Raw genomic sequence first — 24538 nt, forward strand, 5'->3', positions numbered from 1 at the left:
ATCCTGGTGAATCTCCTCTGCACCCTCTCCAGTGCAATCACATCCTTCCTATAGTGTGGCAACCAGAACTCTACACTATGGCCTAACTATCAGTTTATACAGCTCCATCATAATCTCCCTCTCTTATATTCTATGTCTCGGCTAAAAAAAGCAAGTATCCCATATGCCTTCCTAACCGCGTTATCTACCTGTGCTGCTGCCTTCAGTGATCTATGGACAAGTACACCAAGGTCCCTCTGACCCTCTGTACTTCCTATGGTCCTACCATCCATTATTTATTCCCTTGCCTCCCAAAATGCATCACGTCATACTTCTCAGGATTAAATTCCATTTGCCACTGCTCCGCCCATCTTACCTGCCCATCTGCATCGTCCTTTAATCTAAGGCTTTCCTCCTCACTTCTACAACACCACCAATTTTCGTGTCATCTGCGAACTTACTGATCATACATCCTACATTCATGTCTAAATCATTAATGTACACTACAAACAGCAAGGGTCCCAGCACCGATCCGTGCAGTGCACCACTGGTCACAGGCTTCCAATCGCAAAAACAACCCTTGGCTATCACTCTCTGCCTCCTGCCACTAAGCCAATTTTGGATCCAATTTGCCAAATTGCCCTGGATCCCATGGGCTCTTACCATCTTGACCAATCTCCCATGCGGACCTTATCAAAAGCCTTGCTGAAATCCATGTAGAGTACATCAACTGCTCCCCCACTGACACTTCTATCATTTGTCCGGCTTCATTCCATAAGATTAGGTCCAGTACCGTCCCTTCTCTTGTAGGACTTTCTACGTACTGGCTCAAAAAGCTCTCCTGGATGCACTTTAAGAATTCCACCCCCTTTAAGCCTTTTGCACTAAGACTATCCCAGTTAATATTGGGGAAGTTGAAATCCCCTACTATTATTATCCTATTATTTTTACACCTCTCTGAGATTTGCCTACATATCTGCTCCTCTATCTGTCCCTGACTGTTTGTACCCTGTCTAATGCAATCACATCTTTCCTGTAATGCGGTGACCCAAGCTGTATGCAGTACTCCAGCTGCAGATTAACTAGCTTTTTATACAGTTCCAGCATAACCTCCCTACTCTTGTACTCTGTGCCTTGGCTAATAAAGGAAAGTATCCTGTGTGTCTTGTTAACTATCCTTTCTACCTGTTCTATTACCTTCAGGGCATGCAGTCCAAGGTTCCTGTGATCCTCTACTCTTCCTAGTATCCTCCCATTTATTCTGTATTCCCTTGCCTTGTTTGTCCTCCCCAAATGCATTATCTCACACTTCTCTGGATTGAGTCCCATTTCCCACGTTCTGCCAATCTGATCAGTTGATATCTTCCTGCTGTCTACAGCTTTCTTCCTGACTATAAACCACACTGCCAGTTTTCATATCATTTGCAAATTTCTTAATCGTGACCCTACTCTTAAGTCTGAACCATTGGTATATACGAGCAAGGGACCCAGTACTAAGCCCTGCTGACCCTACTGGAAACAACCTTCCAGTCACAAAAACCCCTGTCGATCATTATCTTTTGCTTCCTGCCACTGAACCAATTTTGGATCCAACTTGCCACTTTGCATTGGATCCCATGAACTTTAATTTTTGTCCCTCTCCAGACATGGGTTTAGCAATGTGCATATGTAAGCCATTGAAGTGCAGCGATATTTCAGCCAGTATTTAAATTTAACAGTGCGTAAATGAGTTTCCTGAACTTCCTGAAATTCACCATTAAAATCAAGGCAACAAGAGAACGGCATTTCATGGGGCTCACTAAAAGTCAGGCATACAATAACAATTAGTACTCAGAGCTCACAGCTACTTTCTTTCCAAGCACTGGTAAAGGGTTTATGAGTACTTGTGGTGAATGGTTGATTTTTGCAGATTAGGCTAGGTGGCTCCATAACTGTCTTAGATTGGGCCTTGAACAAGAAGCAAGATGACCATGAGCAGCAGCAACAACCTGCTGTGGAGAGACCTGCAGCTGGTCAGCACAGAGTGGAGTAGCAGAGAGGTCAAGCTTGCAGGCGGCACTACACGTGTAACAGGGCGTACAGGTGGAGGCTCAGCTTCCTTGGCCTGTCGGGAAGAGCAGTGCTTCCAAAACTGTGAGGTTGGAGCGTCAGTTGGTGGCATCCATTTGCTGTTTCCTAGAAGAAGATCTGCTCCCTGCTGGACCTGGTGACTATGCGTTAGCAGTGGCTGTGAAAGTGATCATTGGGCTCGACTTTTTTGGCTTGGGATTCTTCAAGGGCACTGCCAGAGAAAGAGCCAGGATCTCCCAGTTGGCTGCACATGAAAGCATATGGCAAGTTTTACCTATGATGACACCCAACAGAATGAGTGGATACTCGGGTTTGCGTTTCTGGTTGGCTTCCCTCAAGTGCAGGGCATCATTGACTCCACATATGACAAACCATGCACCCCGCCCCCCCTCCCAGATCAACCAGGAGTATTCATAAACTGCAAAGGGTTCCATTCCCTCAGTGTGCATCTGGTCCGCAACCACACGAAAAAGTTTATGCAGTTGTGTGCCAAATTCCTGGGGAGCTGACATGATGCTTTCATCCTGTGGCGGTCCAATCTCCCTGACTTCTTTGGACCTGGAAGCAGACTTGAACGATGGCTGCTGGGAGATAAAGAATACAAACATGGCAGATGACAACCATGAGAAACCCAACTGATGAAAACCAAAAGCATTATAACAAAACTCATATGACAGCACGACATGTCATTGAGCAAGGGATTGGCATGCCCAAGATGTAATTCAGGTGCAAGGACAGATCTGGAGACGCCCTTCAGTACTTGTGAGTAGTGTCTTCAGGGTGATCATGGTGTCCTGTGCTCTGCGTGACATTGTGCTGCAGGAGGATCAAAGCATTTGAATCCAAGGAGGAAGAGGAAGAAGTTAGAGACCACAACACAGCTCATGTGGCCGCCTAGGATGCTGGGGATTCCCTTATAGTTGTAATGTTTATTTAGTTACCTCCACTAGACCAATATATCAATCAGTTTGTGGAGATTGGGTGGAGGGTGCAGTGTTGGAGACAGTCAGTGAGTGAGAAGTGGGAGTGCTTCGAGTGAAGTTCCCACTTCCATGCTCCCTTTCCCAATCAACCCCCTCATGGGTCAGCCGCACTTCATTCCAATCACTATGCTGAAGACCAGTTTGGTGCAGCCCAGTAATCTGCTGTAAGTCCAAGGCTAAGGTATTTGTCATCCTATTTAAGGCAGTAGACATGTTGGCGTCCAGAATGTGCACAGCTGTCTTCAAGGTCTCATTTGATTCCCACGACCGATATTCCATGGAATTGGCCATTCTATCCATGGAAGAACACATCCTTACAATGCCCTGTGACAACAACTCACTCATGCTTGAGCTAGACTGCTCCATTCACTTTGCAATCGTGGAAATTGTGATCCTGCCAGTATGTCACAGATTTGCTGCTGCCCCTCAATGATTATCTATTCCATTGATGGCATATGCACACTGTCCACAGCTGTCCATGTCACCACTGTCTGTTTTTTCTCACTTGTGAACTGTGACTCACTCGGTGAAATCCCAATCCTAACAGGACTCACTGAAGTGCAAAGTACATCAACATTTTTTCACTTACCTTATGCTTTAGAGCCCCGCCCGCACCCTTCTATTTACCTCTTTCTCTCTCCCGCGACCTACCTGAGGGCCACTACCAACATCTGAGGCAGCTGATTTTGTTCTGCGCTCAATTGATGATCTGCATCAAGATGCCTAATTGGATTTATGGTAATGAGGCCTGAAGACCAATTTTGGTCACACTGTAGCATTTACAAAATACAATTTATCAGTTATTCTATAGTATATTAGTATTAGGGTTTTTGACTAATTGATATGCACTTATCAAGTTAACGCTTTCAACTTCCCCACTTCTATTTGAAACAGGTTGCTTCTCCAAGCAGCTGATCGAGGAAGCCCCAGGCTTTCAGTAAATGTCACTATTGGGATTCAGGTTATGGATATTAATGACAATGCTCCAACTATTCCTCCATTGAAAGCTGTGAAGATTTTTGAAAGTAAGTTAGACTTCGATCTCAGCCCTTTATGGTACTATAAAGAAAATAGCAGCAGTTTATGACAAGTTATGTTTTTATGTGACACTATAGTCTGGCAATTACTATTCATGATATTAGCATATGAGCACTTCAGACTTTCATTTGACATTGCTCTATTTTAATGGAAGCATTAACCTGTTTATTTTAAATAGGCAAATACCTTTGTTAATATAGAAGACACAGAGATGTATTATGAATATTAGATGTCCATGTGCTAATATTGCAAACAGCAATTGCTAGACTGATTTGTTTTATTAATTATTCTACAATCCTATTACTTGCACATCCAGTCTAAAAATGAAAACAGCCTTGTAAACTGCATGCTTTCAAATTATTTCAGTGTGACATTCAGTAATTTCTTCTTGCTTTTTAAAAAAATAAACTTTCCTTTGCTGTAGGAAGCAAGACTCCCTTTTCCAGTTCATCATTGGCATTGAATCAAATAATAAAAGCAGAATACTCATAATCCTTTGACATTTATGAACTATGACAGTGTTATAGCTTCAAGAAGGTTGTGATTAAGATTGCTATCATATATAACTTCTGCCACAGAAGGAATAGAGATGTGCCCATATAAGCAAACTTCTGTTTGAGTCAAGCACCAGTCATTTTAAAATGCTAATTCAAAGCTACTTAGTAGGGTCAGTCATAAACATTGAGCTATTGCATGTCGGCACAGTCATCTTAATAGCACATCGTCTCTAAAACACACGTTTCCAGAACAAATCTGAAAATATTAAAATGGGTATAAAGGGACCATTGTATTCAATTGACAAATAAAAGTGATAGTTCCCAGTAGTGACATGGTGTACGCTGTCTCGTGATAGTGCAGTAAAATGCATTCAGAAATGGCAAGAAATACAGGCACATGTGAAATAAATGGAATATGGTACTGGGTCATTTTTCTTGTTGCACTTGTGAGAGAAACTTATATAAAACTTTTCTAGTTGTGATGGACGTAAGTTAAGCCAGTTTTCCTCCACACCACCCACAGTCAGGCAGCATGCATCCAAAGTGGAGGTCTTTTATATAGGTCAGATCAAGTTTTCCTAAAAATAACTGTTATACAAACACATTGTGTTAATACAATTATATGGGAAATAGTAACTTCTAGACTGCTATTCCTGTTAATCATTCCTCAATTCCTATTGTGTATGCATCCTCTGAGATGAGCATTGCTAAATACAAAGCCTAAAGTCCACTTCTGGGCATTCCTCCAAATAGGCACCTGACCAGGTTCTGACAGGAAAATGAAGCAGGTGGACATATTATGTCCCTCCCATTTCACTTGGGATGACCTTTCTTAAATTTGATGTGAGTGTAACCATTCTCTTAAAATTTCCAGAGCAATTCAACATAGGCATTTATAGTCTCCATCGCTAATTTTTTGAGTGATCCCTCAAATACATATTTTAATTGGTTTGTAAGATGATAGCAGGTATTTACTACCAAAATGTTGTCATAGTTGACTGATTTTTTTGGTAAATAATTAATTTATGCGTTTCAGACCTTCAAGCTGGTTATGTTCTCGCACAGATAATGGCCAGGGATATGGATCTAAACCCCATTCTTTCCTATAATTTTACAAATAATGGTAATCCAGGAGGTAAATTTGTTATTAGCCGCTACACTGGAGTCATCACTTTGGCTGAGCCTCTGGACTTTGAGAAACAGTCTGAATACTTGGTGAAGATCAAGGTTTCTGATTCAGTGCATGAAACCGAAGCAGCTCTTGGAGTTTTTGTAGTGGATGTAAATGACAATTCACCTCTCTTCTCTCAGGACTCATATCAGGTAAAACTGCACCATTAACAATTTGAGATGCAAAACAAATTAGTGTCACCCTCAGTTATAAGTGCAGTATGTTGTATATTTACAATAGTCACATAAATAGTGTTATAAATAAATATTTACTTACTGTGCTATTATTGTAGTCCTTATATGCCATCTTAAATGTTAAATTTTTCTAATTTCTGTATTTATCAAAGACATCCTAAAACTACTTGTCATTTCTTTTTAATCTGTACCTTTGCTAATCTTTTTAAAATCATCCCACTGTTGCTGTACAATCCTGTATGCCAATTTCTTCTTCCACCTCACCTCAGCTAGGCTGCTTCTCATTATCCAGTCTGGTCTTTTAGTGCTAGTACTGATTTTATCCTTCTCTAGTTGGATCTTATACCTTATATTGTGATCACTACTTCCAAAGTGCTTATAGAAGCATGGTAACAGGGCTAAGCCATTTAGCCCCTCGAACCTGCTCTGCCATTCAGTGAGATCATGGCTCATCTGCAACCTAACTCCGTATACCTACCAATTCTCCATATCCCTTACTATCTTTGGTTAACAAAAATTTATCAATCTCAGATTTAAAATTAACAATTGATATAGCATCAGTTGTCATTTGCTCGCCCATATTAGCTCATTTACCATGTTCTATTTCATTACTCATAATGAGATCTAGCAGTGCCTGCATCCTAATAGGCCTCCTAAAATATTGATTTCGATGGAGTCCTGTAGACACTTTAGGAATGGCGTTCCCTTTATTCCGTCCATCTCTGTCCCTGTCAATGAATGGACTATTAAAATCCCAGTACAATCATTTTGTTATCCCTACTCATCTATCAAATCTGACTGCAAATTCATTCTTGGAATATAGGCATTTCTGGCAAGACCAGAGTTTATTGCCCATCCCTAGTTGCCCTTGAGAAGGTGGTTGTGCGCCGCTGCCTTTAACCGCTCCAGTCCATGTGATGTTAAGTGGGAAGTTGCAGAATTTTGACCCAATGATGATGAAGGAGTGATGAAATTTGTCCATTAGAGGATCAGTTTTATTAAATAATAGATATTATGGTGTAGAGTTTCCACAGGGGTTCCCCAATTTTCTGCTGGTGCTTTGGAGACCCCAGAAAAAGGAAGCAAATGACTGTTCACACTCTTTCCCCTGGTTATCTGCTAATCTTCCACTGAATCAAGCCAATTCTCTGTGACATATTTGTTCATCAGATACCTGAGCCAGGCAGGTACACAGTACTCCAGAATATTGTTGTTTGGCTCAGCCATGGAATCTGACACTTGAGATTGAAATTCTTCCACTCAATTTTAGATTATCCTGCAAACCAATGATCTTGTGTGAGGTTGGTTCGAGCTCATCAAATCATGTAAAGCTTATTAGCATATGTGGTTCGAGCTATTTAAACTCCAGCATGATCCTGCACAGATTTGCAATCTCATAAATCTTGTCTCTACCACATTTCTTTGAAACTCCTAAAGTAAGTAGCACGAAGTCTAGCTTGACAGAGTACTGCTACACAGAGTACTTAACTCGGGGAATTTGGTGAGTGAAGGAAGAGGTGCTGCTCTGATATTTCATGAAACAAGGAGCGGTCCGAGAGAGGGAGTGAGTAAGAGCAAGACCTGAGAACTGAGATCTAGAGGCATTAATTAGGTGAGCAGGCAGGTGATTGGTGAGTTTTAAAGATTTTTTTTTAAACTAGCGTAGTAGTTTAAACTAGGACTGGGAAAATATAAGTACTGTATTAAAATTATAGCTGAACTGTTAACAACTTAATATAACTACAAATAATTGTTGAATAAAGACTTTAACAAAAACTAAATAAATAAAATAAGGCTAGTCTAAGATACGGCAGAGCAAGTTCTGTGCCTGGACTGCAGAATGTGGGAACTTATGGACGGCAGGACTGTCCCAAGAAAACACGTCTGCAGGAGATGTCTGTACATTGAATCTCTTCGGCTCAGAGTCATTGAGCTGGAATGCAAATTGAAGAGACTCTGACACATAGGAGAGGGAGAGGAATTTCTGGACAGTTCTATCCAGAATATAGGCACACTCTAAAGGAAAACACAGGTTCAGGAAAGGGACGGTGTGTCTATTAAGGAGCTGGGTAATGGGAATTTAGGAGAGGTTGAGAAGGAGGTCCTGCAGACACTGGCCCTGTCCAACAGGTACAATGTACTGGCTACTTGTGAGGACAAGGAGAAAGACTGCAGGGAGGATAGCCACAATGTAGACCACGGCACCGTGACTCAGAAGGCTGTCCAAAGTGGATAAGAGCAAATAGAAATGTGAGAGTGATAGGGGGCTCTATAATTAGTAGGATAGATAGCATCCTTTGCAGCCTAGAATGAGAATCCCGAAGGGTCTGTTGCCTACCTTGTACCAGGATAAAGGGATATCTCATAGTGGCTGGAAAGAGCTAGGAAAGGGAGGGGGTACAGTGGTTGTGGTCCATGTTGGAACAAACAATATAGGCAGGAACAGAGAGGAGGTCCTGCTGAAAGAATATCAGGAGTTATGCTCTAAATTAAAATGCAGGACTTTGAGGGTAATCTCTGGATTATTGCCCAAATTACGTGCAAATTGGCATAGGAGCAGACAGCTCAGGGGAATTAACATATGGCTAGAGGGCTAGTGTGGGAAAGAGGGATTCCTTTTTATGGGACACTGGCACCAGTTCTGGGATAGGAAGGAGCTGTACCAATGGGATGGGCTCCAACCAAACTGGGATGGGACCCGTAACCTAGTGCAAAGGGTAAATAGGGAGGTGGCAAAGGCTTTAAACTATTAAGATTGGGGGAGGGGTCTACAAGTAACATAAGCAGCCTAAATGTAAAAACAGGGAAGGAGAGCATAGGAAAGAATAAAGTAAGGGAGGACATTGATGGCAAAGGAATAGAATTATCGAACAGGAGTCTAAAAAGATGGTTAAACATAAAATGAGAGAAAGCCCTTTTAAAAATGAGTTAAAATGTCTACTGCAATGCACAGAGTGTCCGTAATAAAACAGGGAGCTGATGGAAACTCTACCTGTGTGGATTCATTAACTGGGAGACTCAAACACGGTGATGAGTTTCTGTGCATGTCGGATATGCTGATGACTTTGTTATTAGTAATCTTGCACTTATGAAGAGTGACCTTAGTAGTACACAATATAGCCACTTAATAAAGTAACTCACTGTAGTGGAATATTTATTTTCAAGGTAGGAGGAAACTAGAACAATTGGCTTACATAAGCATATGTGATTTCCACCATTTGCGGAGTTGGCTTAACCTAGGCCCCTCCTGTTTGAAGGAGGCTGATAGCAAGTTGAATATGGGTGACAGTAGATGTGGGATATATGAGTTTTAGTTGAAATTCACAAGTTCATGAATCAAAGCTACTAAATCACTTTGTTGTTCACATTATTAAATCGAGTCAGATATCTATCTTCTGTAATAATTTGTTTTGAGGGATAAAATAAGTGATTTAAAAATAAATGATGGCACTATTTGGTATCCATCAAATTCTAAAGTAAATGGTATCTAATTCAATACATAATCACAGACAAATGTCTGGCAGATGCAGGAGGTAATGTTTTTTGAAGTGAGTCCTATAGCTGTAGGATAAAAATTAGTTTAGATAAAAAAAGCACTTCATATCCAACAAATGGTGTAGCACTTTCTATCTACTGTAACTGGGGAAACTCAGTGGATAGTAACTTATTGAAATAAACAATTGAATGATCTTGGGGGGCATAACAAAATAAAATTCCAAAATAAAAAGGTTGTCATTTCCCATTTGACGCAAAATTCTGATAGAAGTCTAATAATACAGTGGTATGACCCAAAGGAAACCACAGTACATAAATTACAACTCCAAGAATCTGTACTTGTATAAGTAACTAAACTTTTTTTAATCTGTTTGTACAAGAATTGTGTTTACAGTGTGATCTGTTGTTTCAGATTATATTGCCCGAACTCACACCAGTCAGTACCTACATTCTGACCGTACCTGCCACAGATGTAGATTCAGGAGTGAATGGAAAAATTTCCTATAGAATCCTTCCAGGAGCTACTAGGGAGTTTTATATTAATTCTGAACGTGGTAAGATAACAAATTAAGATTAGAAAGAACATTTAAGTTATATTAAATAGTTATATAACCAGAAAACATGTTATATCAATCATTTTGGTGTCCCTAAATAGATTAACAAACTTTAAAATATATTTACAAGTATTTCATTTTATAAATGCCACTTCAGAATTTGTGTGTATGCATCTAAGTCAGCAAAAATAATGTATCGTGTCCTCTTATTGTGCTTCCTGTAATATAATGCAATGTTTGCCCATTAGGGATGAAATTCTGGCCATTGTATTTAGCAGTAATATAATGGTCCATATTTTACTGTAGAAATAACGGTCAGGCTAACAGCGCTCACTTTGTTAAATTGCAAGTCAGACAGCAACTTCCATTGATTACTCATGCGCAGTTAAATGTGGAAATCAGGAAGTTGCTGTCAAGAGTTGCTCTGTTGGTCCAGAAGCTTCACTATACTGGTAACTCGTCAAAGACACTCAGCATTGAAATACAAGGAAGGGCATGAAGTTGCTGTATTAATATGATATAAACCCACTAAAATCACCAGAAAAAGTTATGGCTTGTTCATTACAGTGTAAGTAAATTTTTAACACCATCATAAGAACATAATAAATAGGAGCAGGTGTAGGCCATACAGCCCATTGAACCTGCACTACCATTCAGTAAGATCATGGCTGATCTTTGACTGCAACCCCACTTTCTTGCCCGATTGCCATATCCCTTGATTCCCTTAGAGTCCAAAAATCGATCGGTCTCAACATTGAATATGCCCAACAGCTGAGCATCCACAGCCCTCTGCAACAAAGAATTCCAAAGATTCACAACCCTTTGAGTGAAAAAATTCTCTTTATCTCAGTCCTAAATGGCTGACCCCTTATCCTGAGACTCTGCCTCCTATTTCTAAACTCTCCATCCAGGGAAAAGAGCCTCTCAGCATCTACCCTGTCAAATCCTCCCAGAATCTAGCATGTTTCAATGGGATCACCTCTCATTCTTCTAAGCTGCAGAGTATAGGCCCATTCCACTCAATCTCTCCTCATAGATCAACCATTTCACCCCAGGAATCAATCTAGTGAACCCTCCTTCAAGTATGTCCTTCTCTAGGCAAGGAGACCAAAACTGTACACAGTACTCTAGGTGTGGTCTCACTAAAGTACTGTACAATTGCAGCAAGACTTCCTTACTCTTGTACTCCAGTCCTTTTGCAATAAAGGCCAACATACCATTTGCCTACCTAATTGCTTGGTGTAGCTGCATATTAACTTTGTGTTTTGTGTACAAAGACAACCAACCCCCACCTGACCCCAAACACCAGCATTTAATAGTTTCTCTCCATTTAAAAAACATTCTGTTTTTCTGTTCCTCCTAGCAAAGAGAATTGCTGCACATTATACTCCGTCTGACACCACCTAGTTCACTCACCTTTTACCCACCGCCAGTATTCTCCATCCACCTGGACCCCACCCTCTGGCCTGTTACCCACTCTTGATCATTTCATTGAGAACTGTCAGTGTGATATCGACCGTCTCAATTTCTCTGCTCCCTTCGCTCACTCTAATCTGTCTCCTCTGAACTTGCTGCACTCCGTTCTCTCATGTCTAATTTCAACATTATGATCAAACCTGCTGACAAGGGTGGTGCTGCTGTTGTCTGGCATACCGACCTCTACCTTGCAGAGGCTGAGCGCCTGTCTGACACTTCTTCCTACCTACCGCTGGACCATGACTCTACCACCAAACATAAAGCCACTGTCTCCAGGACTACCACTGACCTCATCTCATAGAGTCGTACAGCATAGAAACAGGCCCTTTGGCCCACAGTGTCCATGCCGACCATAATGCCTATCTATACTAATCCCACCTGTCTGCATTAATTCCATAATCCCTCTATGCCTTGCTCATTCAATTACCTGTCCAGATGCCTTTTAAATGTCACTACTGTTCCTGCCTCCACCACCACCTCAGGCAGCTCATTCCAGATACCCACTATTCTTTGTGTGAAAAATTTACCCCTTTGATCCCCTTTAAATCTCCTCCCTCTCACCTTAAATCTATGCCCCCTAGTTTTAGTCACCCCTACCATGGGAAACAGACTCTGGCTATCTACCCTATCTATGCCTCTCATAATTTTATATACCTCTATCATGTCCCTTCTCAGCCTGCTTCACTCCAGGGAAAACAGGCCCCAGCCTATCCAATCTCTCTTTATAACTCAAGCCCTCCAAACCAGGCAACATCCTTGTGAATCTTTTCTGCACCCTCTCTTGCTTAATCACATCTTTCCTGTAGTGCGGCGACCAGAACTGCACACAGTACACCAAATGTGGCCTAACCAACGTTATGTACAACTGTAACGTGAAGTCCCAACTCTTGTACTCAGTGCCTCGGCCGATGAAGGCAAGCATGCCATACGCCTTCTTCACCACCCTGTCTACTTGTGTTGCCACTTTCAGGGAACTATGTACTTGCACCCCAAGGTCTCTCTGCTCCACAACACTCCCCAGGACCCTGCCATTCACTCTATATGTCCTGCCCTGGTTTAACTTCCCAAAATGCATCACTTCGCACTTGTCTGCATTAAATTCCATTTGCCACTCCCTTGCCCACTTTCCCAGTTGATCTATACCCTGTTGTAACCTTAGACAACCCTCTTCACTGTCCACTATACCACTAATTTTGGTGTCATCTGCAAACTTACTAATCATGCCCCTTACATTCACATCCAAGTCATTAATATATATGACAAAGAACAGAAGGCCCAGCACAGATGCCTGCGGCACACCACTGGTCACCGGCTTCCAATCTGAAAAACAACCCTCCACTACCACCCTCCTATCACCAAGCCAATTTTGTATCCAATTTGCTAGCTCACCCTGGATCCCATGTGTTTGAACCTTCTGGACCAGCCGACTATGCGGGACCTTGTCAAAGGCCTTGCTAAAGTCCATGTAGACAACATCCATCGCCCTGCCCTCGTCAATCCTCTTGGTCACCTGCTCGAAAAACTCAATCAAATTCGTGAGACATGATTTCCCACACACAAAGCTGTGCTGACTATCCCTAATCAGACCATGCCTTTCCAGATGCATATAAATCCTCTCTCTCAGAATCCCTTCCAATAACTTTCCCACCACTGATGTAAGGCTCACCCTGGCTTATCCTTGCTGCTCTTCTTAAATAAATGCACAACATTAGCTATCCTCCAGTCTTCCAGTACCTCACCCGTGGCCAGCGCCCCAGCAATCTCCTGTAGAGGGAAGATCTCCAGAGGAACTTCCAACCTCATAGTCCCACAACCCTGGACAGCCCACTTCTACCTCATTCCAAAAGTCCACAAACAGGAATGTCCTGGTAGACCCATCGTTTCAGCCTGTTCCTGTCCCACTGAACTTATTTCTTCCTATCATGACGATCTTTTCTTCCTGTTCCAGTCTCTTCCAACCTACATCTGTGACTCTTCAGACACCCTACGTCATTTTGACAATTTCCAGTTCGCCGTAACCGCCTCCTGTTCACTATGGACAAGTGTTCTTACATTTAACAACTTCTCCTACAACTCCACTCACTTCCTTCAAATAAAAGGTGTTGCAATGGGTACCCGCATGGGTCCTAGTTATGCCTGTCTTTCTGTGGCATATGTCGAACATTCCTTGTTCCAGTCCTCCGCATGCCCCCTCCCTCACCTCTTTTTCCGGTATATTGATGACTGTATCGGTGCCGCTTCCTGCTCCCGGCCCGAACTGGAAAACGTCATCAACTCTACTTCCAATTTCCACCCTTCTCTTACCTTTACATGGTCTATTTCCGACACTTCCCTTCCCTTCCTCAACCTCTCTGTTTCCACTTCTGGGGATAGGCTGTCTACAAATATTCATTGTAAGCCCACCGACTCCCACGGCTACCTTGATGACACTTCCTCATGTCCTGTTTCCTGTAAAGACTCCATCCCATTCTCCCAGTTTCTCCATCTCCGCCGCACCTGTTCTGATGATGCAGCCTTCCACATTAGCGCTTCTGACATGTCATCCTTTTTCCACTACCGAGGATTCCTCCTCACTGTGGTTGACTCACTCCGGCCAATTTCCTGCACTTCCACCCTCACCCCTTCCCTTCCCTTCCAGAACCGCGGCAGTGTTCCCTTGTCCTCACTTTCCATCCCACCAGCCTCTGCATCCAAAGGATCATCCTCTGCCATTTCCACCACCTCCAGCGTGATGACACCACCAAACACATCTTCCCTTCCCCTCCTCTGTCAGCATTCCAAAGGGATCGTTCCCTCCGCGACATCCTGGTCCACTCTTCCACCACCCCCGATACGTCATCCCCTTCCCACGGCACCTTCCCATGCAATCGCGGGAGGTGTAATACCTGCCCTTTTACCTCCTCTCTCCTCACCATCCAAGGCCCCAATCACTCCTTCCAGGTTAAGCAGCGATTTACTTGTACTTCCTTCAATTTACAATATACTGTATTCATTGCTCACAATGTGGTCGCCTCTGTACAGGGGAGACCAAACGCAGATTGGGTGACCACTTTGCGGAACACCTCCGCTTAGTCTGAAAGCATGACCCTGAGCTTCCGGTCGCTTGCCATTTCAGCAGCCACCCCGCCCCCCCATCACCCCCCACTCTCATGCCCACATTTCTGTCTTTGGCCTGTTCCAGTGAACATCAACGCATGCTCGAGAAGCAGCACCCTACAGCCTTGCAGACTGAACATTGAGTTCAATAACTTCCGAGCATGACTGGCCTATTTTTAAAATATATTTTTATATTTTTGTTTTATATTTTTTAACCATGTGCTTGCTTTTCATTTTCATGTAGTCAGAGCTGCTCATTAACACTCTCTCTGGACTAATGCTTTGTCTTTCACCACAAGCATTAACACACCCTTTGCCTCGGTCCCAGGACAGCTTTGTTATTTAATCTCATCTGCGTTCTGCCCTATCACATACCTCCCCTTTTGTTCGCTTCCCTATCATCCCCTTCACTTGCATAAAACCTAATTCTTTTCTAACTTTTGTCATTTCTGATGAAAGGTCACAGGCCTGAAACATTAATTCTGTTTCTCTCTCCACACATTCTGCCTGACCCGCTGAGTATTTCCAGCACTTGCTGTTTTTATTTGCTCACTCACTTAATCTGTCTGTATGCTTTTGCAGACTCTTCATGCCCTCCTCACGGCTTACTTTCCTGCCTAGTTTTGTATTGTCAACAAAATTGGACACATTATGCTCGGTCCCTTCAAGTAAGTCATTGATATAGTTTGTAAATAGCTGAGGCCCCAGCACTAATTGCAGCACCCCACTGGTATCAGCCTGCCAAACTGAAAGTGACCTTTTTATTCCTAATCTCTGTTTTCTGTCCTTTAACCAATGCTCTGGCCCTGGTAATATATTACCCCCAATCCCATAAACCGTTATCTTGTGTAACAACCTTTTGTATGGCACCTTATCAAACGTCTTTTGAAAATCCAAATATGCTACATCCCCTTTATCTACCCTGCGAGTGACATCCTCAAAAACTCTTGATTTATCAAACATGATTTCTCATTCACAAAACCATTTTTACACTGTCTAATCATATTATGATTTTCTAAGTGCCCTGTTGCCACTTCCTTAACAATGGATTCCAGCATTTTCTTGACGACTGATGTCAGGCTAACTGGCCTGTAGTTTCCTGTTTTTTCTCCCTCCTTTCGAGAATACCAATGTTATATTTGCTACCTTCCAATCCACTGGGACTGTTCCGGAATCTAGGGGATTTTTGGAAGATCACAACCGATGCATCCACTATAACTGCAGTTACCTCTTTTAGAACCCTAGGATGTAGGCCTTCAGGACCAGGGGATTTGTCAGCTGCCAGCATCGTAACATCTCCCAACTTCACCCTGGTCTCAGCTGATCTGCTGCTGAAACCCTCATTCATGTTTTCGTTTGCTCCAGACTTAACTGTTCCATCGCACTCCAGGCTTGTCTCCCACATTCTACTCTCCGTAAACTTGAGGTCATCCAGAACTCGTGCCCGTGTCTTAACTTGCACCAAATCCTGTTCTCCCATCACCTCTGTGCTCGCTGGCCTACATTGGCTCCCAATCAAGCAATGTCCTGATACTAAAATTTTCATCGTTGTTTTCAAATCCCTCCATGGCCTCTCCCCTCCCTATCTCTGTAATCTCCTCCAGCCCCACAACTGTCCAAGTATTCTGCACTCCTCTAATACTGGCCTCTTGTGCATCCCTGACTTTAAACGCTCCACCATTGGTGGTCACCCTTCAGTTGCCTAGACCCCAAGGATTGGAATACGCTCCCTACACCTCTCCATCTCACTTCCCTCCTTTAAATCACTCCTTAAAACCTACTTCTTTGACCAAGCTTTTAGTCATTTGACCGAATAGGCTGGATTTTGTTCTCCCCCAGGCGTAGGGTTCCATGCCACGGGGGACCTGAAGATGGCACCAGGTGAGGCCCACCACAGACCTCGACGCCATGAGGGCCCAGCCCGATCCTTCAGGCGGCAGTGAGGCGCCATGGCGGCAGCCCACCCACCACTGGGCAACAGGACCTCAGTTAAAATATTCAAATCAATAAAATGAATGTATTTAAATAGACACCTGCAATCTTGAGGGCCCGCCACGTTCATTGGCACAGTGGCTGGCGCTCCCGAGTCTTCAAACCCCTGTCCGGGGAACTGCTGCATCACACTGGTGAGGAGGGGGGAGGAGGTAAGATTTTCAGTGTATGGGGTGGGGAGACGGGGTCAAATAAACATAATGATTGCCTTGTGGCAGATGACGAGGAGGATAGCTGTAGGCTGCAGTAAGATATTGATGGTCTGGTCAGATAGGCAGAAAAGTGGCAAATGGAATTCAACCTGGAGATGTGTGAGGTGATGCATTTGGGGAGGTCAAACAAGGCAAACAAATACACGATTAATGGGAAAATACATAGAAGTATAGAGGAAGTGAGAGACCTTGGAGTGAATTTCTACAGATCCCTGAAGGTAGCAGGACAGGTTGATAAGGGGGTTAAGAAGGCATATGGAATCCTTTCCTTTATTAGCCGAGGAATAGAATATAAGAGCAAGGAGGTGATGCTGGAACTGTATAACTCATTGGTTGGGCCACAACTTGAGTACTGTGTGCAGTTCTGGTCACCTCATTACAGAAAGGATGTAATTGCACTAGAGAGGATACAGAGGAGATTTACGAAGATGTTGCCAGGACTGGAAAAATGCAGCTATGAGGAAAGACTGGATAGGTTGGGGTTGTTCTCCTTGGAACAGAGAAGGCTGAGGGGAGATCTGATTGAAATATACAAAAGTTTGAGGGGCCTGGAGGTCAGTGACAAGAGGGCATAGATGTAAAGTGATTGGTAAAAAAATTAGAGGGGAGATGAGGAAAAACTTTTTTACCCAGAAGGTGGCAGGGGTCTGGAACTCACTGCCTGAAAGGGTAGTTGCGGCAGAAACTCTTAACTCATTCAAAAGGAGTCTGGATATGCACCTCAAGTGCCGTAATCTGCAGGGCTACGGACTAAATGCTGGAAGGTGGGATTAGAATGGCTTTTTCGGCGGGCACAGACACGATGGGCCAAGTGGCCTCTTTTTCCTTGCCTTAAACTTTTTAATGGGTGTAGGAGATGGTGGGAAGGGTTGACCTTTAATCTTCGTGTAGTTTGAGGAGGAAGGTCAGATGTAAAAGGTAAGTGTTTTGGGGTGGAAGGGCAAATAGTTACTGTAATTGTTATTGGGGTGGGTGGGAGAGGGGCATTATAAATTTATTTAATTTTGGGGGATTACATCTTTAAAAATGTAAATGTGCCAGCAGGGCTGGCTGCCCCTTTAAAAATGGCACCAGTATCTGCGCAGAGGCAGTTGGCGCCCTTGCCGGCGACGTACAGCCCGTCCCCTCCACGTGATTGGGGGAGGGGGGGTGGGGGGTGGTGCAGGCTGCCCCAGCTATTTAAATGAGCTGCTGCGCAGGAGCTTGCGCCTGCTCTTTGGCATCCATTTTTTGAGCTTGCCACTTCCAGCCCAGTATGTCCTTTTGTGGCTCGGTGTCATGTTTCGTTTTATGATGCTCCTGTAATGCGCCTGGGGATATTTCATTATGTTAAAGGCGCTATATAAATAGACGTTGTCGTTCTGCTCCCATTAATTTCTTTCATACTTTTTCTTTGTTATGATTAGTTACTTTAAGTTCCTCAGTCTCATTAGACCCATTTGTTTCCAACTAAGTGTTTCTTACTGCCAAACAACCTCTCTGTTGTCATCCTTCAGATTTTAATTATTGTTGGAGATTTAAAAAGCAAATTAAATATTTTTAAACTTTTTCTTTCTACCTCTTTTATTTCTCTCACTTAATCCATATTTCCATCTCTTTATTTTGCTTTCCGTACCTGATTTAACATTGAATCATATTCTAACCAACACTTCCTAGCTTAGTCTCTGCGCCAATGTTCCCTCTGTTTTTTTTGTTGTGTGTGGCCTGTCTGTTGCATTGCGTCGTAAATTCCAGATTGCTGCACAGCCGCACACCAACGCAGCTTAGAGGGAACATTGCTCTGTGATCCTCATTAACAATTCTTTAATCTGATTGGTTAAAGAGATACACAGTTGCTTGTCCTGTTCACACAGGTCCCATATCCCTTCTAGAAGGCGCAATGTCAAAATGGATTTGTAATCACAGCAAGTTCTAGTGCAGTATCCCATAGAAAGTCTGCGGGCAAGTGTATGTCTAATGAATGGCTGGCACTGAGACCAAAATCCAGCCCAATGTTCTCCAGCAAGGCGGTATTGTTTATGCAACAATGCTGAAAAGTTCAACAGGTCTGAAATTGATGGTATTAAAAGTAATATACTGGGATAAGGAGACTTGTTATCACCCACATATTAAGCTTTTTTTACTTTTTACCAGTGTCAGCAAGCATATTTTATGTTCTATGTTTAATTCTAGTTGTAACTACATAGAAGGATATTTTTTATTGGCAGTAGTCACTCAGTTTTCCAATGTATGTCTGTGACATGTGAGGGCCTGAATTTCATAAGCTCACCGTCGTTCTCGGAGGCGAGCTTGAAAGAAGGCGTGGCGCATGCGTGACTTGTCAGTTGCTGAGCCCACGCAATATTTTGCGCGATGGCTCATTAAAATGGTGGGGGTGGGGTGGGGGGGTGGTGGGGGATGCGGAACTGCCACCCACAATGTCATAGAGGAGGCGGCCGCTCCGTCGCTGGCAATGGCGTCCGGTGCCACTGCGCAGGCACCAGCACCATTTTTAAAGGGCTTCAAGCCCTGACTGCTAATTTAAATTTTTAAAGAGAACAGCACTTTTAATTTAAATAAAAACAGTCAATTAAACATCAAAGCCCCTCTTATACCCCACAATGATCAAACAAGATACATCTCCCCTCCCCCCGCCCCTGAAAAGCCATTTTTGCCGGTCCCGACCTTTCATCCCCAAACTTTATAATCTTTGCCCTTCAACCCCTTCCCACCATCCCTCAGCCAATGGAAACAGTTTTCCCCACTCCTCACCCCCATCCTGAAAATTTCACTCCTCCCTCCTCCCTACCAGTGTTATGCCTCAGATCTCCAAACGGAGTTCTGAAGGCATGTGAGTTCCAGCCAGCGGCTGGAAAATCAGTGTGGGACGGCCCTCACTACCAGGTAAGTCATTATTCTTTAATTGTAATATAATTTGCATATTTAGATGCAGGCTTTGGCGCCAAGCGGTGGGGGGCTGCACCAAGGCCTCACCGCTGCCGGTAAAATGCAGCGGGACCTTCCTGGCGTCAGGGGTCATGACAAGCCTCTCCCGGAAGAATTTTCCAGGTCCCCCGCCACAACCCCTGACGTCGGAGGGCTGGTAAAATTCAGCACAAGGACTCAGAAAATCTACCGTAGATTCTGATATTGCCCCAATTTTATAGGGTCTGGTATATGTGAACCCCAAAGAGGGAAGCAAACCCGGGGTTTCCAGGGATGTGGAGGCCCAGATGATATTTACGGCCGGGCCTCATTGCGTAAATGTTCCCGGAGTCCCACATGATCTGCCCAGATCCAGTACCTGACTGGCAGGCTGGATCTGGAATTTGGCAGCAGGAGGCTGTCACAGTTGAAGTGGGGGGTGTTGAGAGCTGTGGGAGGGGTGGCTGGGGGAGCCGACAGCAAGGGAGGCTCAAAACATTCTTGAGGTCCAGAAGAGGAGAACTCCTGCTCTTCCTAGCCCACTTGGAAACCTATATTTAAAAAAGTATAACCTGAGCCTTTTCTGACCCACGACCTAACTCATACAGGTTTGGCCTGATGGGGAACCAGAACCCATTCCTGATCCCTTGCTCATGCCTCCAACTAAAATTGTAGATCAGAAATCGATGACATCATCAGGCCCTGATCTTTTTTTTAAAAGACCCCATTGCTTTCTTCAGGGTGATAACTTTGCTTTTTTTTTGGATTTTAGGTGCAATATTTACCAGGAGGACAGTACACTCTGCAACATATAACTCTATGGTGCAGCTTCTTATAGAAGCTAAGGATGGTGGTAACCCTGCGTTGACCAGCATTACGTCAGTGAAGATACAAATTCAGGATACCAATAACAATGCTCCTGAATTCATGCAAACAGTTTATAATATCATTGTAAATGAAGATGTAGCAGCTGGGGTAACTCTGTTGTCATTTTCTGCAATAGACCGAGACTCAACACGTGAGAATGCTTACATTGACTACACCATTATTGGTGGCAATGAACAAAACAGATTCCACATTGAGAACTCTGTGATTCAATCAGAGAATCAGTATAGTATGGTAGGCAAACTGGTATTAATAAATGTATTAGACCGAGAACTTGCTGACAACTATAGTTTAGTTGTGTGTGCATCTGATCGAGGAACCCCACCACTTAATTCAACCATGATTATATCAATAACTGTGCTTGATGTCAATGATAATCCTCCAGTTTTCAGGAGCTTGGAGTATCATGTTGAAGTTCTAGAAAGTACCCCTGTAAAAAACAAACTTATTCAAGTCTCAGCTGATGATCATGATCAGGGAGTAAATGCAAATATCAAATACAGTATAATTTCTGGAAATGAGGGAGAAAATTTTAGATTGGATTCTAAAACTGGTTTTGTAGAATTAAAGCTACCTCTTGACTATGAGGATGTACCAAAATTCACGTTAACTATCCAAGCAGTTGATGGTGGCATTACTCATCAAAACATGGCTATTTCAGTCCTTTATATTAATGTATTGGATGACAATGATAATATTCCTTATTTTGTGTTTCCTGCACTGAATTGTACAGTCTGTGAAAATAAGCCTATCTACACATCAGTGTGTGCAGTTCATGCACTAGATCATGATGATGGCCCCTTTGGTTATTTGTCGTACTCTATTCTGACATTGTCTTTAACTGACTCTTCTACATGTACCAATTGGAATAATTTTATTATTGATCCAATTACTGGTGATATCTACACAAAACAATTGATTGATTATGAACAACAAAAAAATTGCATATTTATAGTCCAGGCAAAGGATAAAGGTAATGCAACAGCAACTGTAACAGTTCAAGTGGATATTCAAGGTATTGATGAATATGAGCCCACTTTTACCCAAGAGCGGTACTATTTTACTCTCCCTGAGCACATGGAAGTAGCTCAAAAAGCTGGACAAGTGACTGCTGTAGATAAAGATGCAGGAATGGATGGAGTTGTGCAGTACTCATTTCTATACCCTTCTCCTTACTTTTCTTTGAACCAAACAAGTGGAGTTATTTATCTTTCAGGTTCTGTTCACAAGATTAAAGGCAGTTACAAGAGAGAAGAGATAATTGAGTTAGTGATTAAAGCCAGTAGTCCTTTATTGAGCTCCAAATCAGCTGTTAGTACTGTTGCAATTAACATCTCTCGATCATTGGATGCCTTGGGTGATAAGTCAACTGACAACCTCACTTTAAGTCTCACTATCTCATTTGTCATTTTCTTGCTCCTTACTGTGTGTTTTGGTGGCCTAGTTTGTAGATATAAAAGAAAAGATAAAAATAATTCAAGTGCAAGAAAACTGAATATAAGGCTTCCAGTAATATCTACTATTATCAACTATCTGAATCATCTAGTGGTATCATTAGATCACCAGAAGGTGAATGATAATCAACTTGGAAAGACATCTGATGGTTCACTAGAACAACTGAGTTTAGGGGACATTCCTATGAAGCAGAAGTCATTTAATCCTTCAAAGCATTCAGATTCAAGTGGACGAGGTTCTGTAGCAGGGGAAGATCAGTGTTGCAAAGATCCAGTTTCTGAATTAGGTGAACCTGGCTGGACATCCAGAGTTCCAGATCTGAGGATCCCAGGAGAACCAGACTGCTTGTCTTGTCGATTGTATGAAAATAGTGCCACTGATGCAATCATCAATAGAGAAAGTGTAGATAACATTTATAACTTTAAGGATATAGTAGGAGGGGAAGAGTACAATGCAAATTTTGTTGCTAATAAATTTTCAAAGAATATTCAGAATACAGGTATTAAGGAAAATAGTATCATGATGGACATTGCTAAGGATCACATTTTCATAGTGGATGGGCAGACTTCCTTGGTAGGATCTCACACTTCCCTTGTTTCCATACAAAACGAAATACAGAACAGCTATAATTGTGATTACATACTTACATGGAAACCTGGGTTTCAACCTTGGGCCCCTGTCTTTACTGAAATGGCAAAAATGAAGGATGAAAACCTACAAAAGCATATCATAAAAAATGAGTCTAAATCTCTCATTATCCCACCCCCATTGATAACATCAGTTGCACATCAAGGCATAAGGGTCGCCCCTCCACAAATGCCAATCGTAAGATTTAATCCATCGTTGCCAAAATATTCAAACTTATCCATTGTCAGTGATACATACAGCACCTTTTCAACTATGAGACCAGACTTTTCTCCATCTGTTTCTATGCCAGCTGTACAAACTCATATTGTTTTAGAAGCAGGGTTACCTAAACTTAATTTAAGGCAATCCTTACAAGAGCAAAACTTAGAAGAGGAAATACAAATATAGAATCATTAATACTTCAGACTGATATATATATTCTTCTAAAAGTATAGATATGTGAAGCTATGCATGTTAATTTTTTGTCGGTGAAGCATTGTCATGCCTACTTCAAAAAAAGTATAGTTAACTTGAATTGGGTTTGAATTACAGGACTAAATTGCTAAATGAATAATGATTTTGTAAAGTAATTTTAATCATTTATTTGCTTATCTGTTTTAAATGTTGTATAAAGTTTGGCAAGAAGCTAACAGTGGAATGCAGACTGGATTACAATTCCAGAAATATTAAAACAATTACACAGTTGTTACAGATAACTGAAAGTGTATTTATGTCATTTGCTTCATTATAGTAAAGGCATTGCAAATTGTTAGCAGTTTCACTCTGAGCCGAAAGTTTCCCAAATTCCCATTCAGCATTGCCATCGCTTTCACCTAAGCAGCAAGAAAAAGAACTTTCTTTAGAGGTAATGTTTCCATTATTCACAGAGACAGAGTTCCTGCCACAGTTTGTTATCAAAGTGTTTGGATGCTGCTAAAATGTGGATAATTTAAAGCATCACAATGCTTGAACATTAGCACTTGGATGAAGTTATCTTCACACCTAAACAAAAGTGCTTGAGCCCTAGCACCTGATGAAGTGAAAAGGACTCTGAAACATCACTGAACTGGTTTGTAAATTATTTTCAGTCCTAACCACAAATGCTTGTAAAAAAGAGCTTAGCACATTGGTGGGAGAAAGGGCTAAACATTTTGGCATTAGTGAGGTAGTACAATGCTTAAATGAATAAATACAGATCTTTGCGATTCATTTAAACATTTTATTCATTTAACAAGGACAGCTATCATTGAATGAAATAGAAAAGGGATTTGTTCATGGAAATTTCAATCTCAAACATTTTTATCAATTATTCATTTAAATGGGCTTGACTGTATTTATAGTTGCATTTTACATATAAACGTATAAACTTTTTTTTACTCATTCTATTCAGTTTTGTTCATTTTAAATTCACACACAAGCTTTCTAAGTAAAATAGAACAATTTTCAGATGGGTAGTAAGAATTTGATTCGTTAATCCATATCTGTTTCACATCGATGATTTACATGGTTTGATTCAGTATTTTTGCAGTCACATTGTACAATATACTCCATGTATTTTTTATTTCCTTGGGATGCAGTGAATATTAACAAAAACTTTCTTTTTTATATATTGGTGGTTGATGTTCAGTAAAATGTCATATACATGAAATAACAATAGGAGACGGGTGCCAGGATTGAATTCAAAACTTTGTAGTATTTCTTCATTGGAAGGATCAGATGGAATTTTCTTAGCAAGTCCAAATACATATTTTTTTTTAGATTTAGGTTTTAGAGATACAGCACTGAAACAGGCCCTTCGGCCCACCGAGTCTGTGCCGACCTTGTGTTAAATATATGCCAGATAAAATAATGTGCATTCAAATGGATGAAAATGAAGGGTTACTTAACAAAATTGTTGATGGGAAAACAAA

At 42.0% G+C, this 24538-nt stretch overlaps 1 protein-coding gene across 1 annotated transcript in view; it reads left to right on the forward strand.

The window, feature by feature from the left end:
* dchs2 (dachsous cadherin-related 2) overlaps window positions 1-23966 on the forward strand; it is a 205687-nt gene extending 181721 nt beyond the window's left edge. The window contains exons 19-22 of the mRNA XM_068032733.1: window positions 3927-4057; window positions 5604-5890; window positions 9840-9981; window positions 20434-23966. Of these exons, the coding sequence (XP_067888834.1) occupies window positions 3927-4057; window positions 5604-5890; window positions 9840-9981; window positions 20434-23036 (3163 nt within the window). The 3' untranslated portion in view covers window positions 23037-23966. The remainder of the gene's footprint in view (window positions 1-3926; window positions 4058-5603; window positions 5891-9839; window positions 9982-20433) is intronic.
* The last annotated feature ends 572 nt before the right edge of the window (window positions 23967-24538 follow it).

Source organism: Heterodontus francisci, chromosome 1 (genome assembly GCF_036365525.1).
Source record: "Heterodontus francisci isolate sHetFra1 chromosome 1, sHetFra1.hap1, whole genome shotgun sequence".
NCBI lineage: Eukaryota > Metazoa > Chordata > Chondrichthyes > Heterodontiformes > Heterodontidae > Heterodontus > Heterodontus francisci.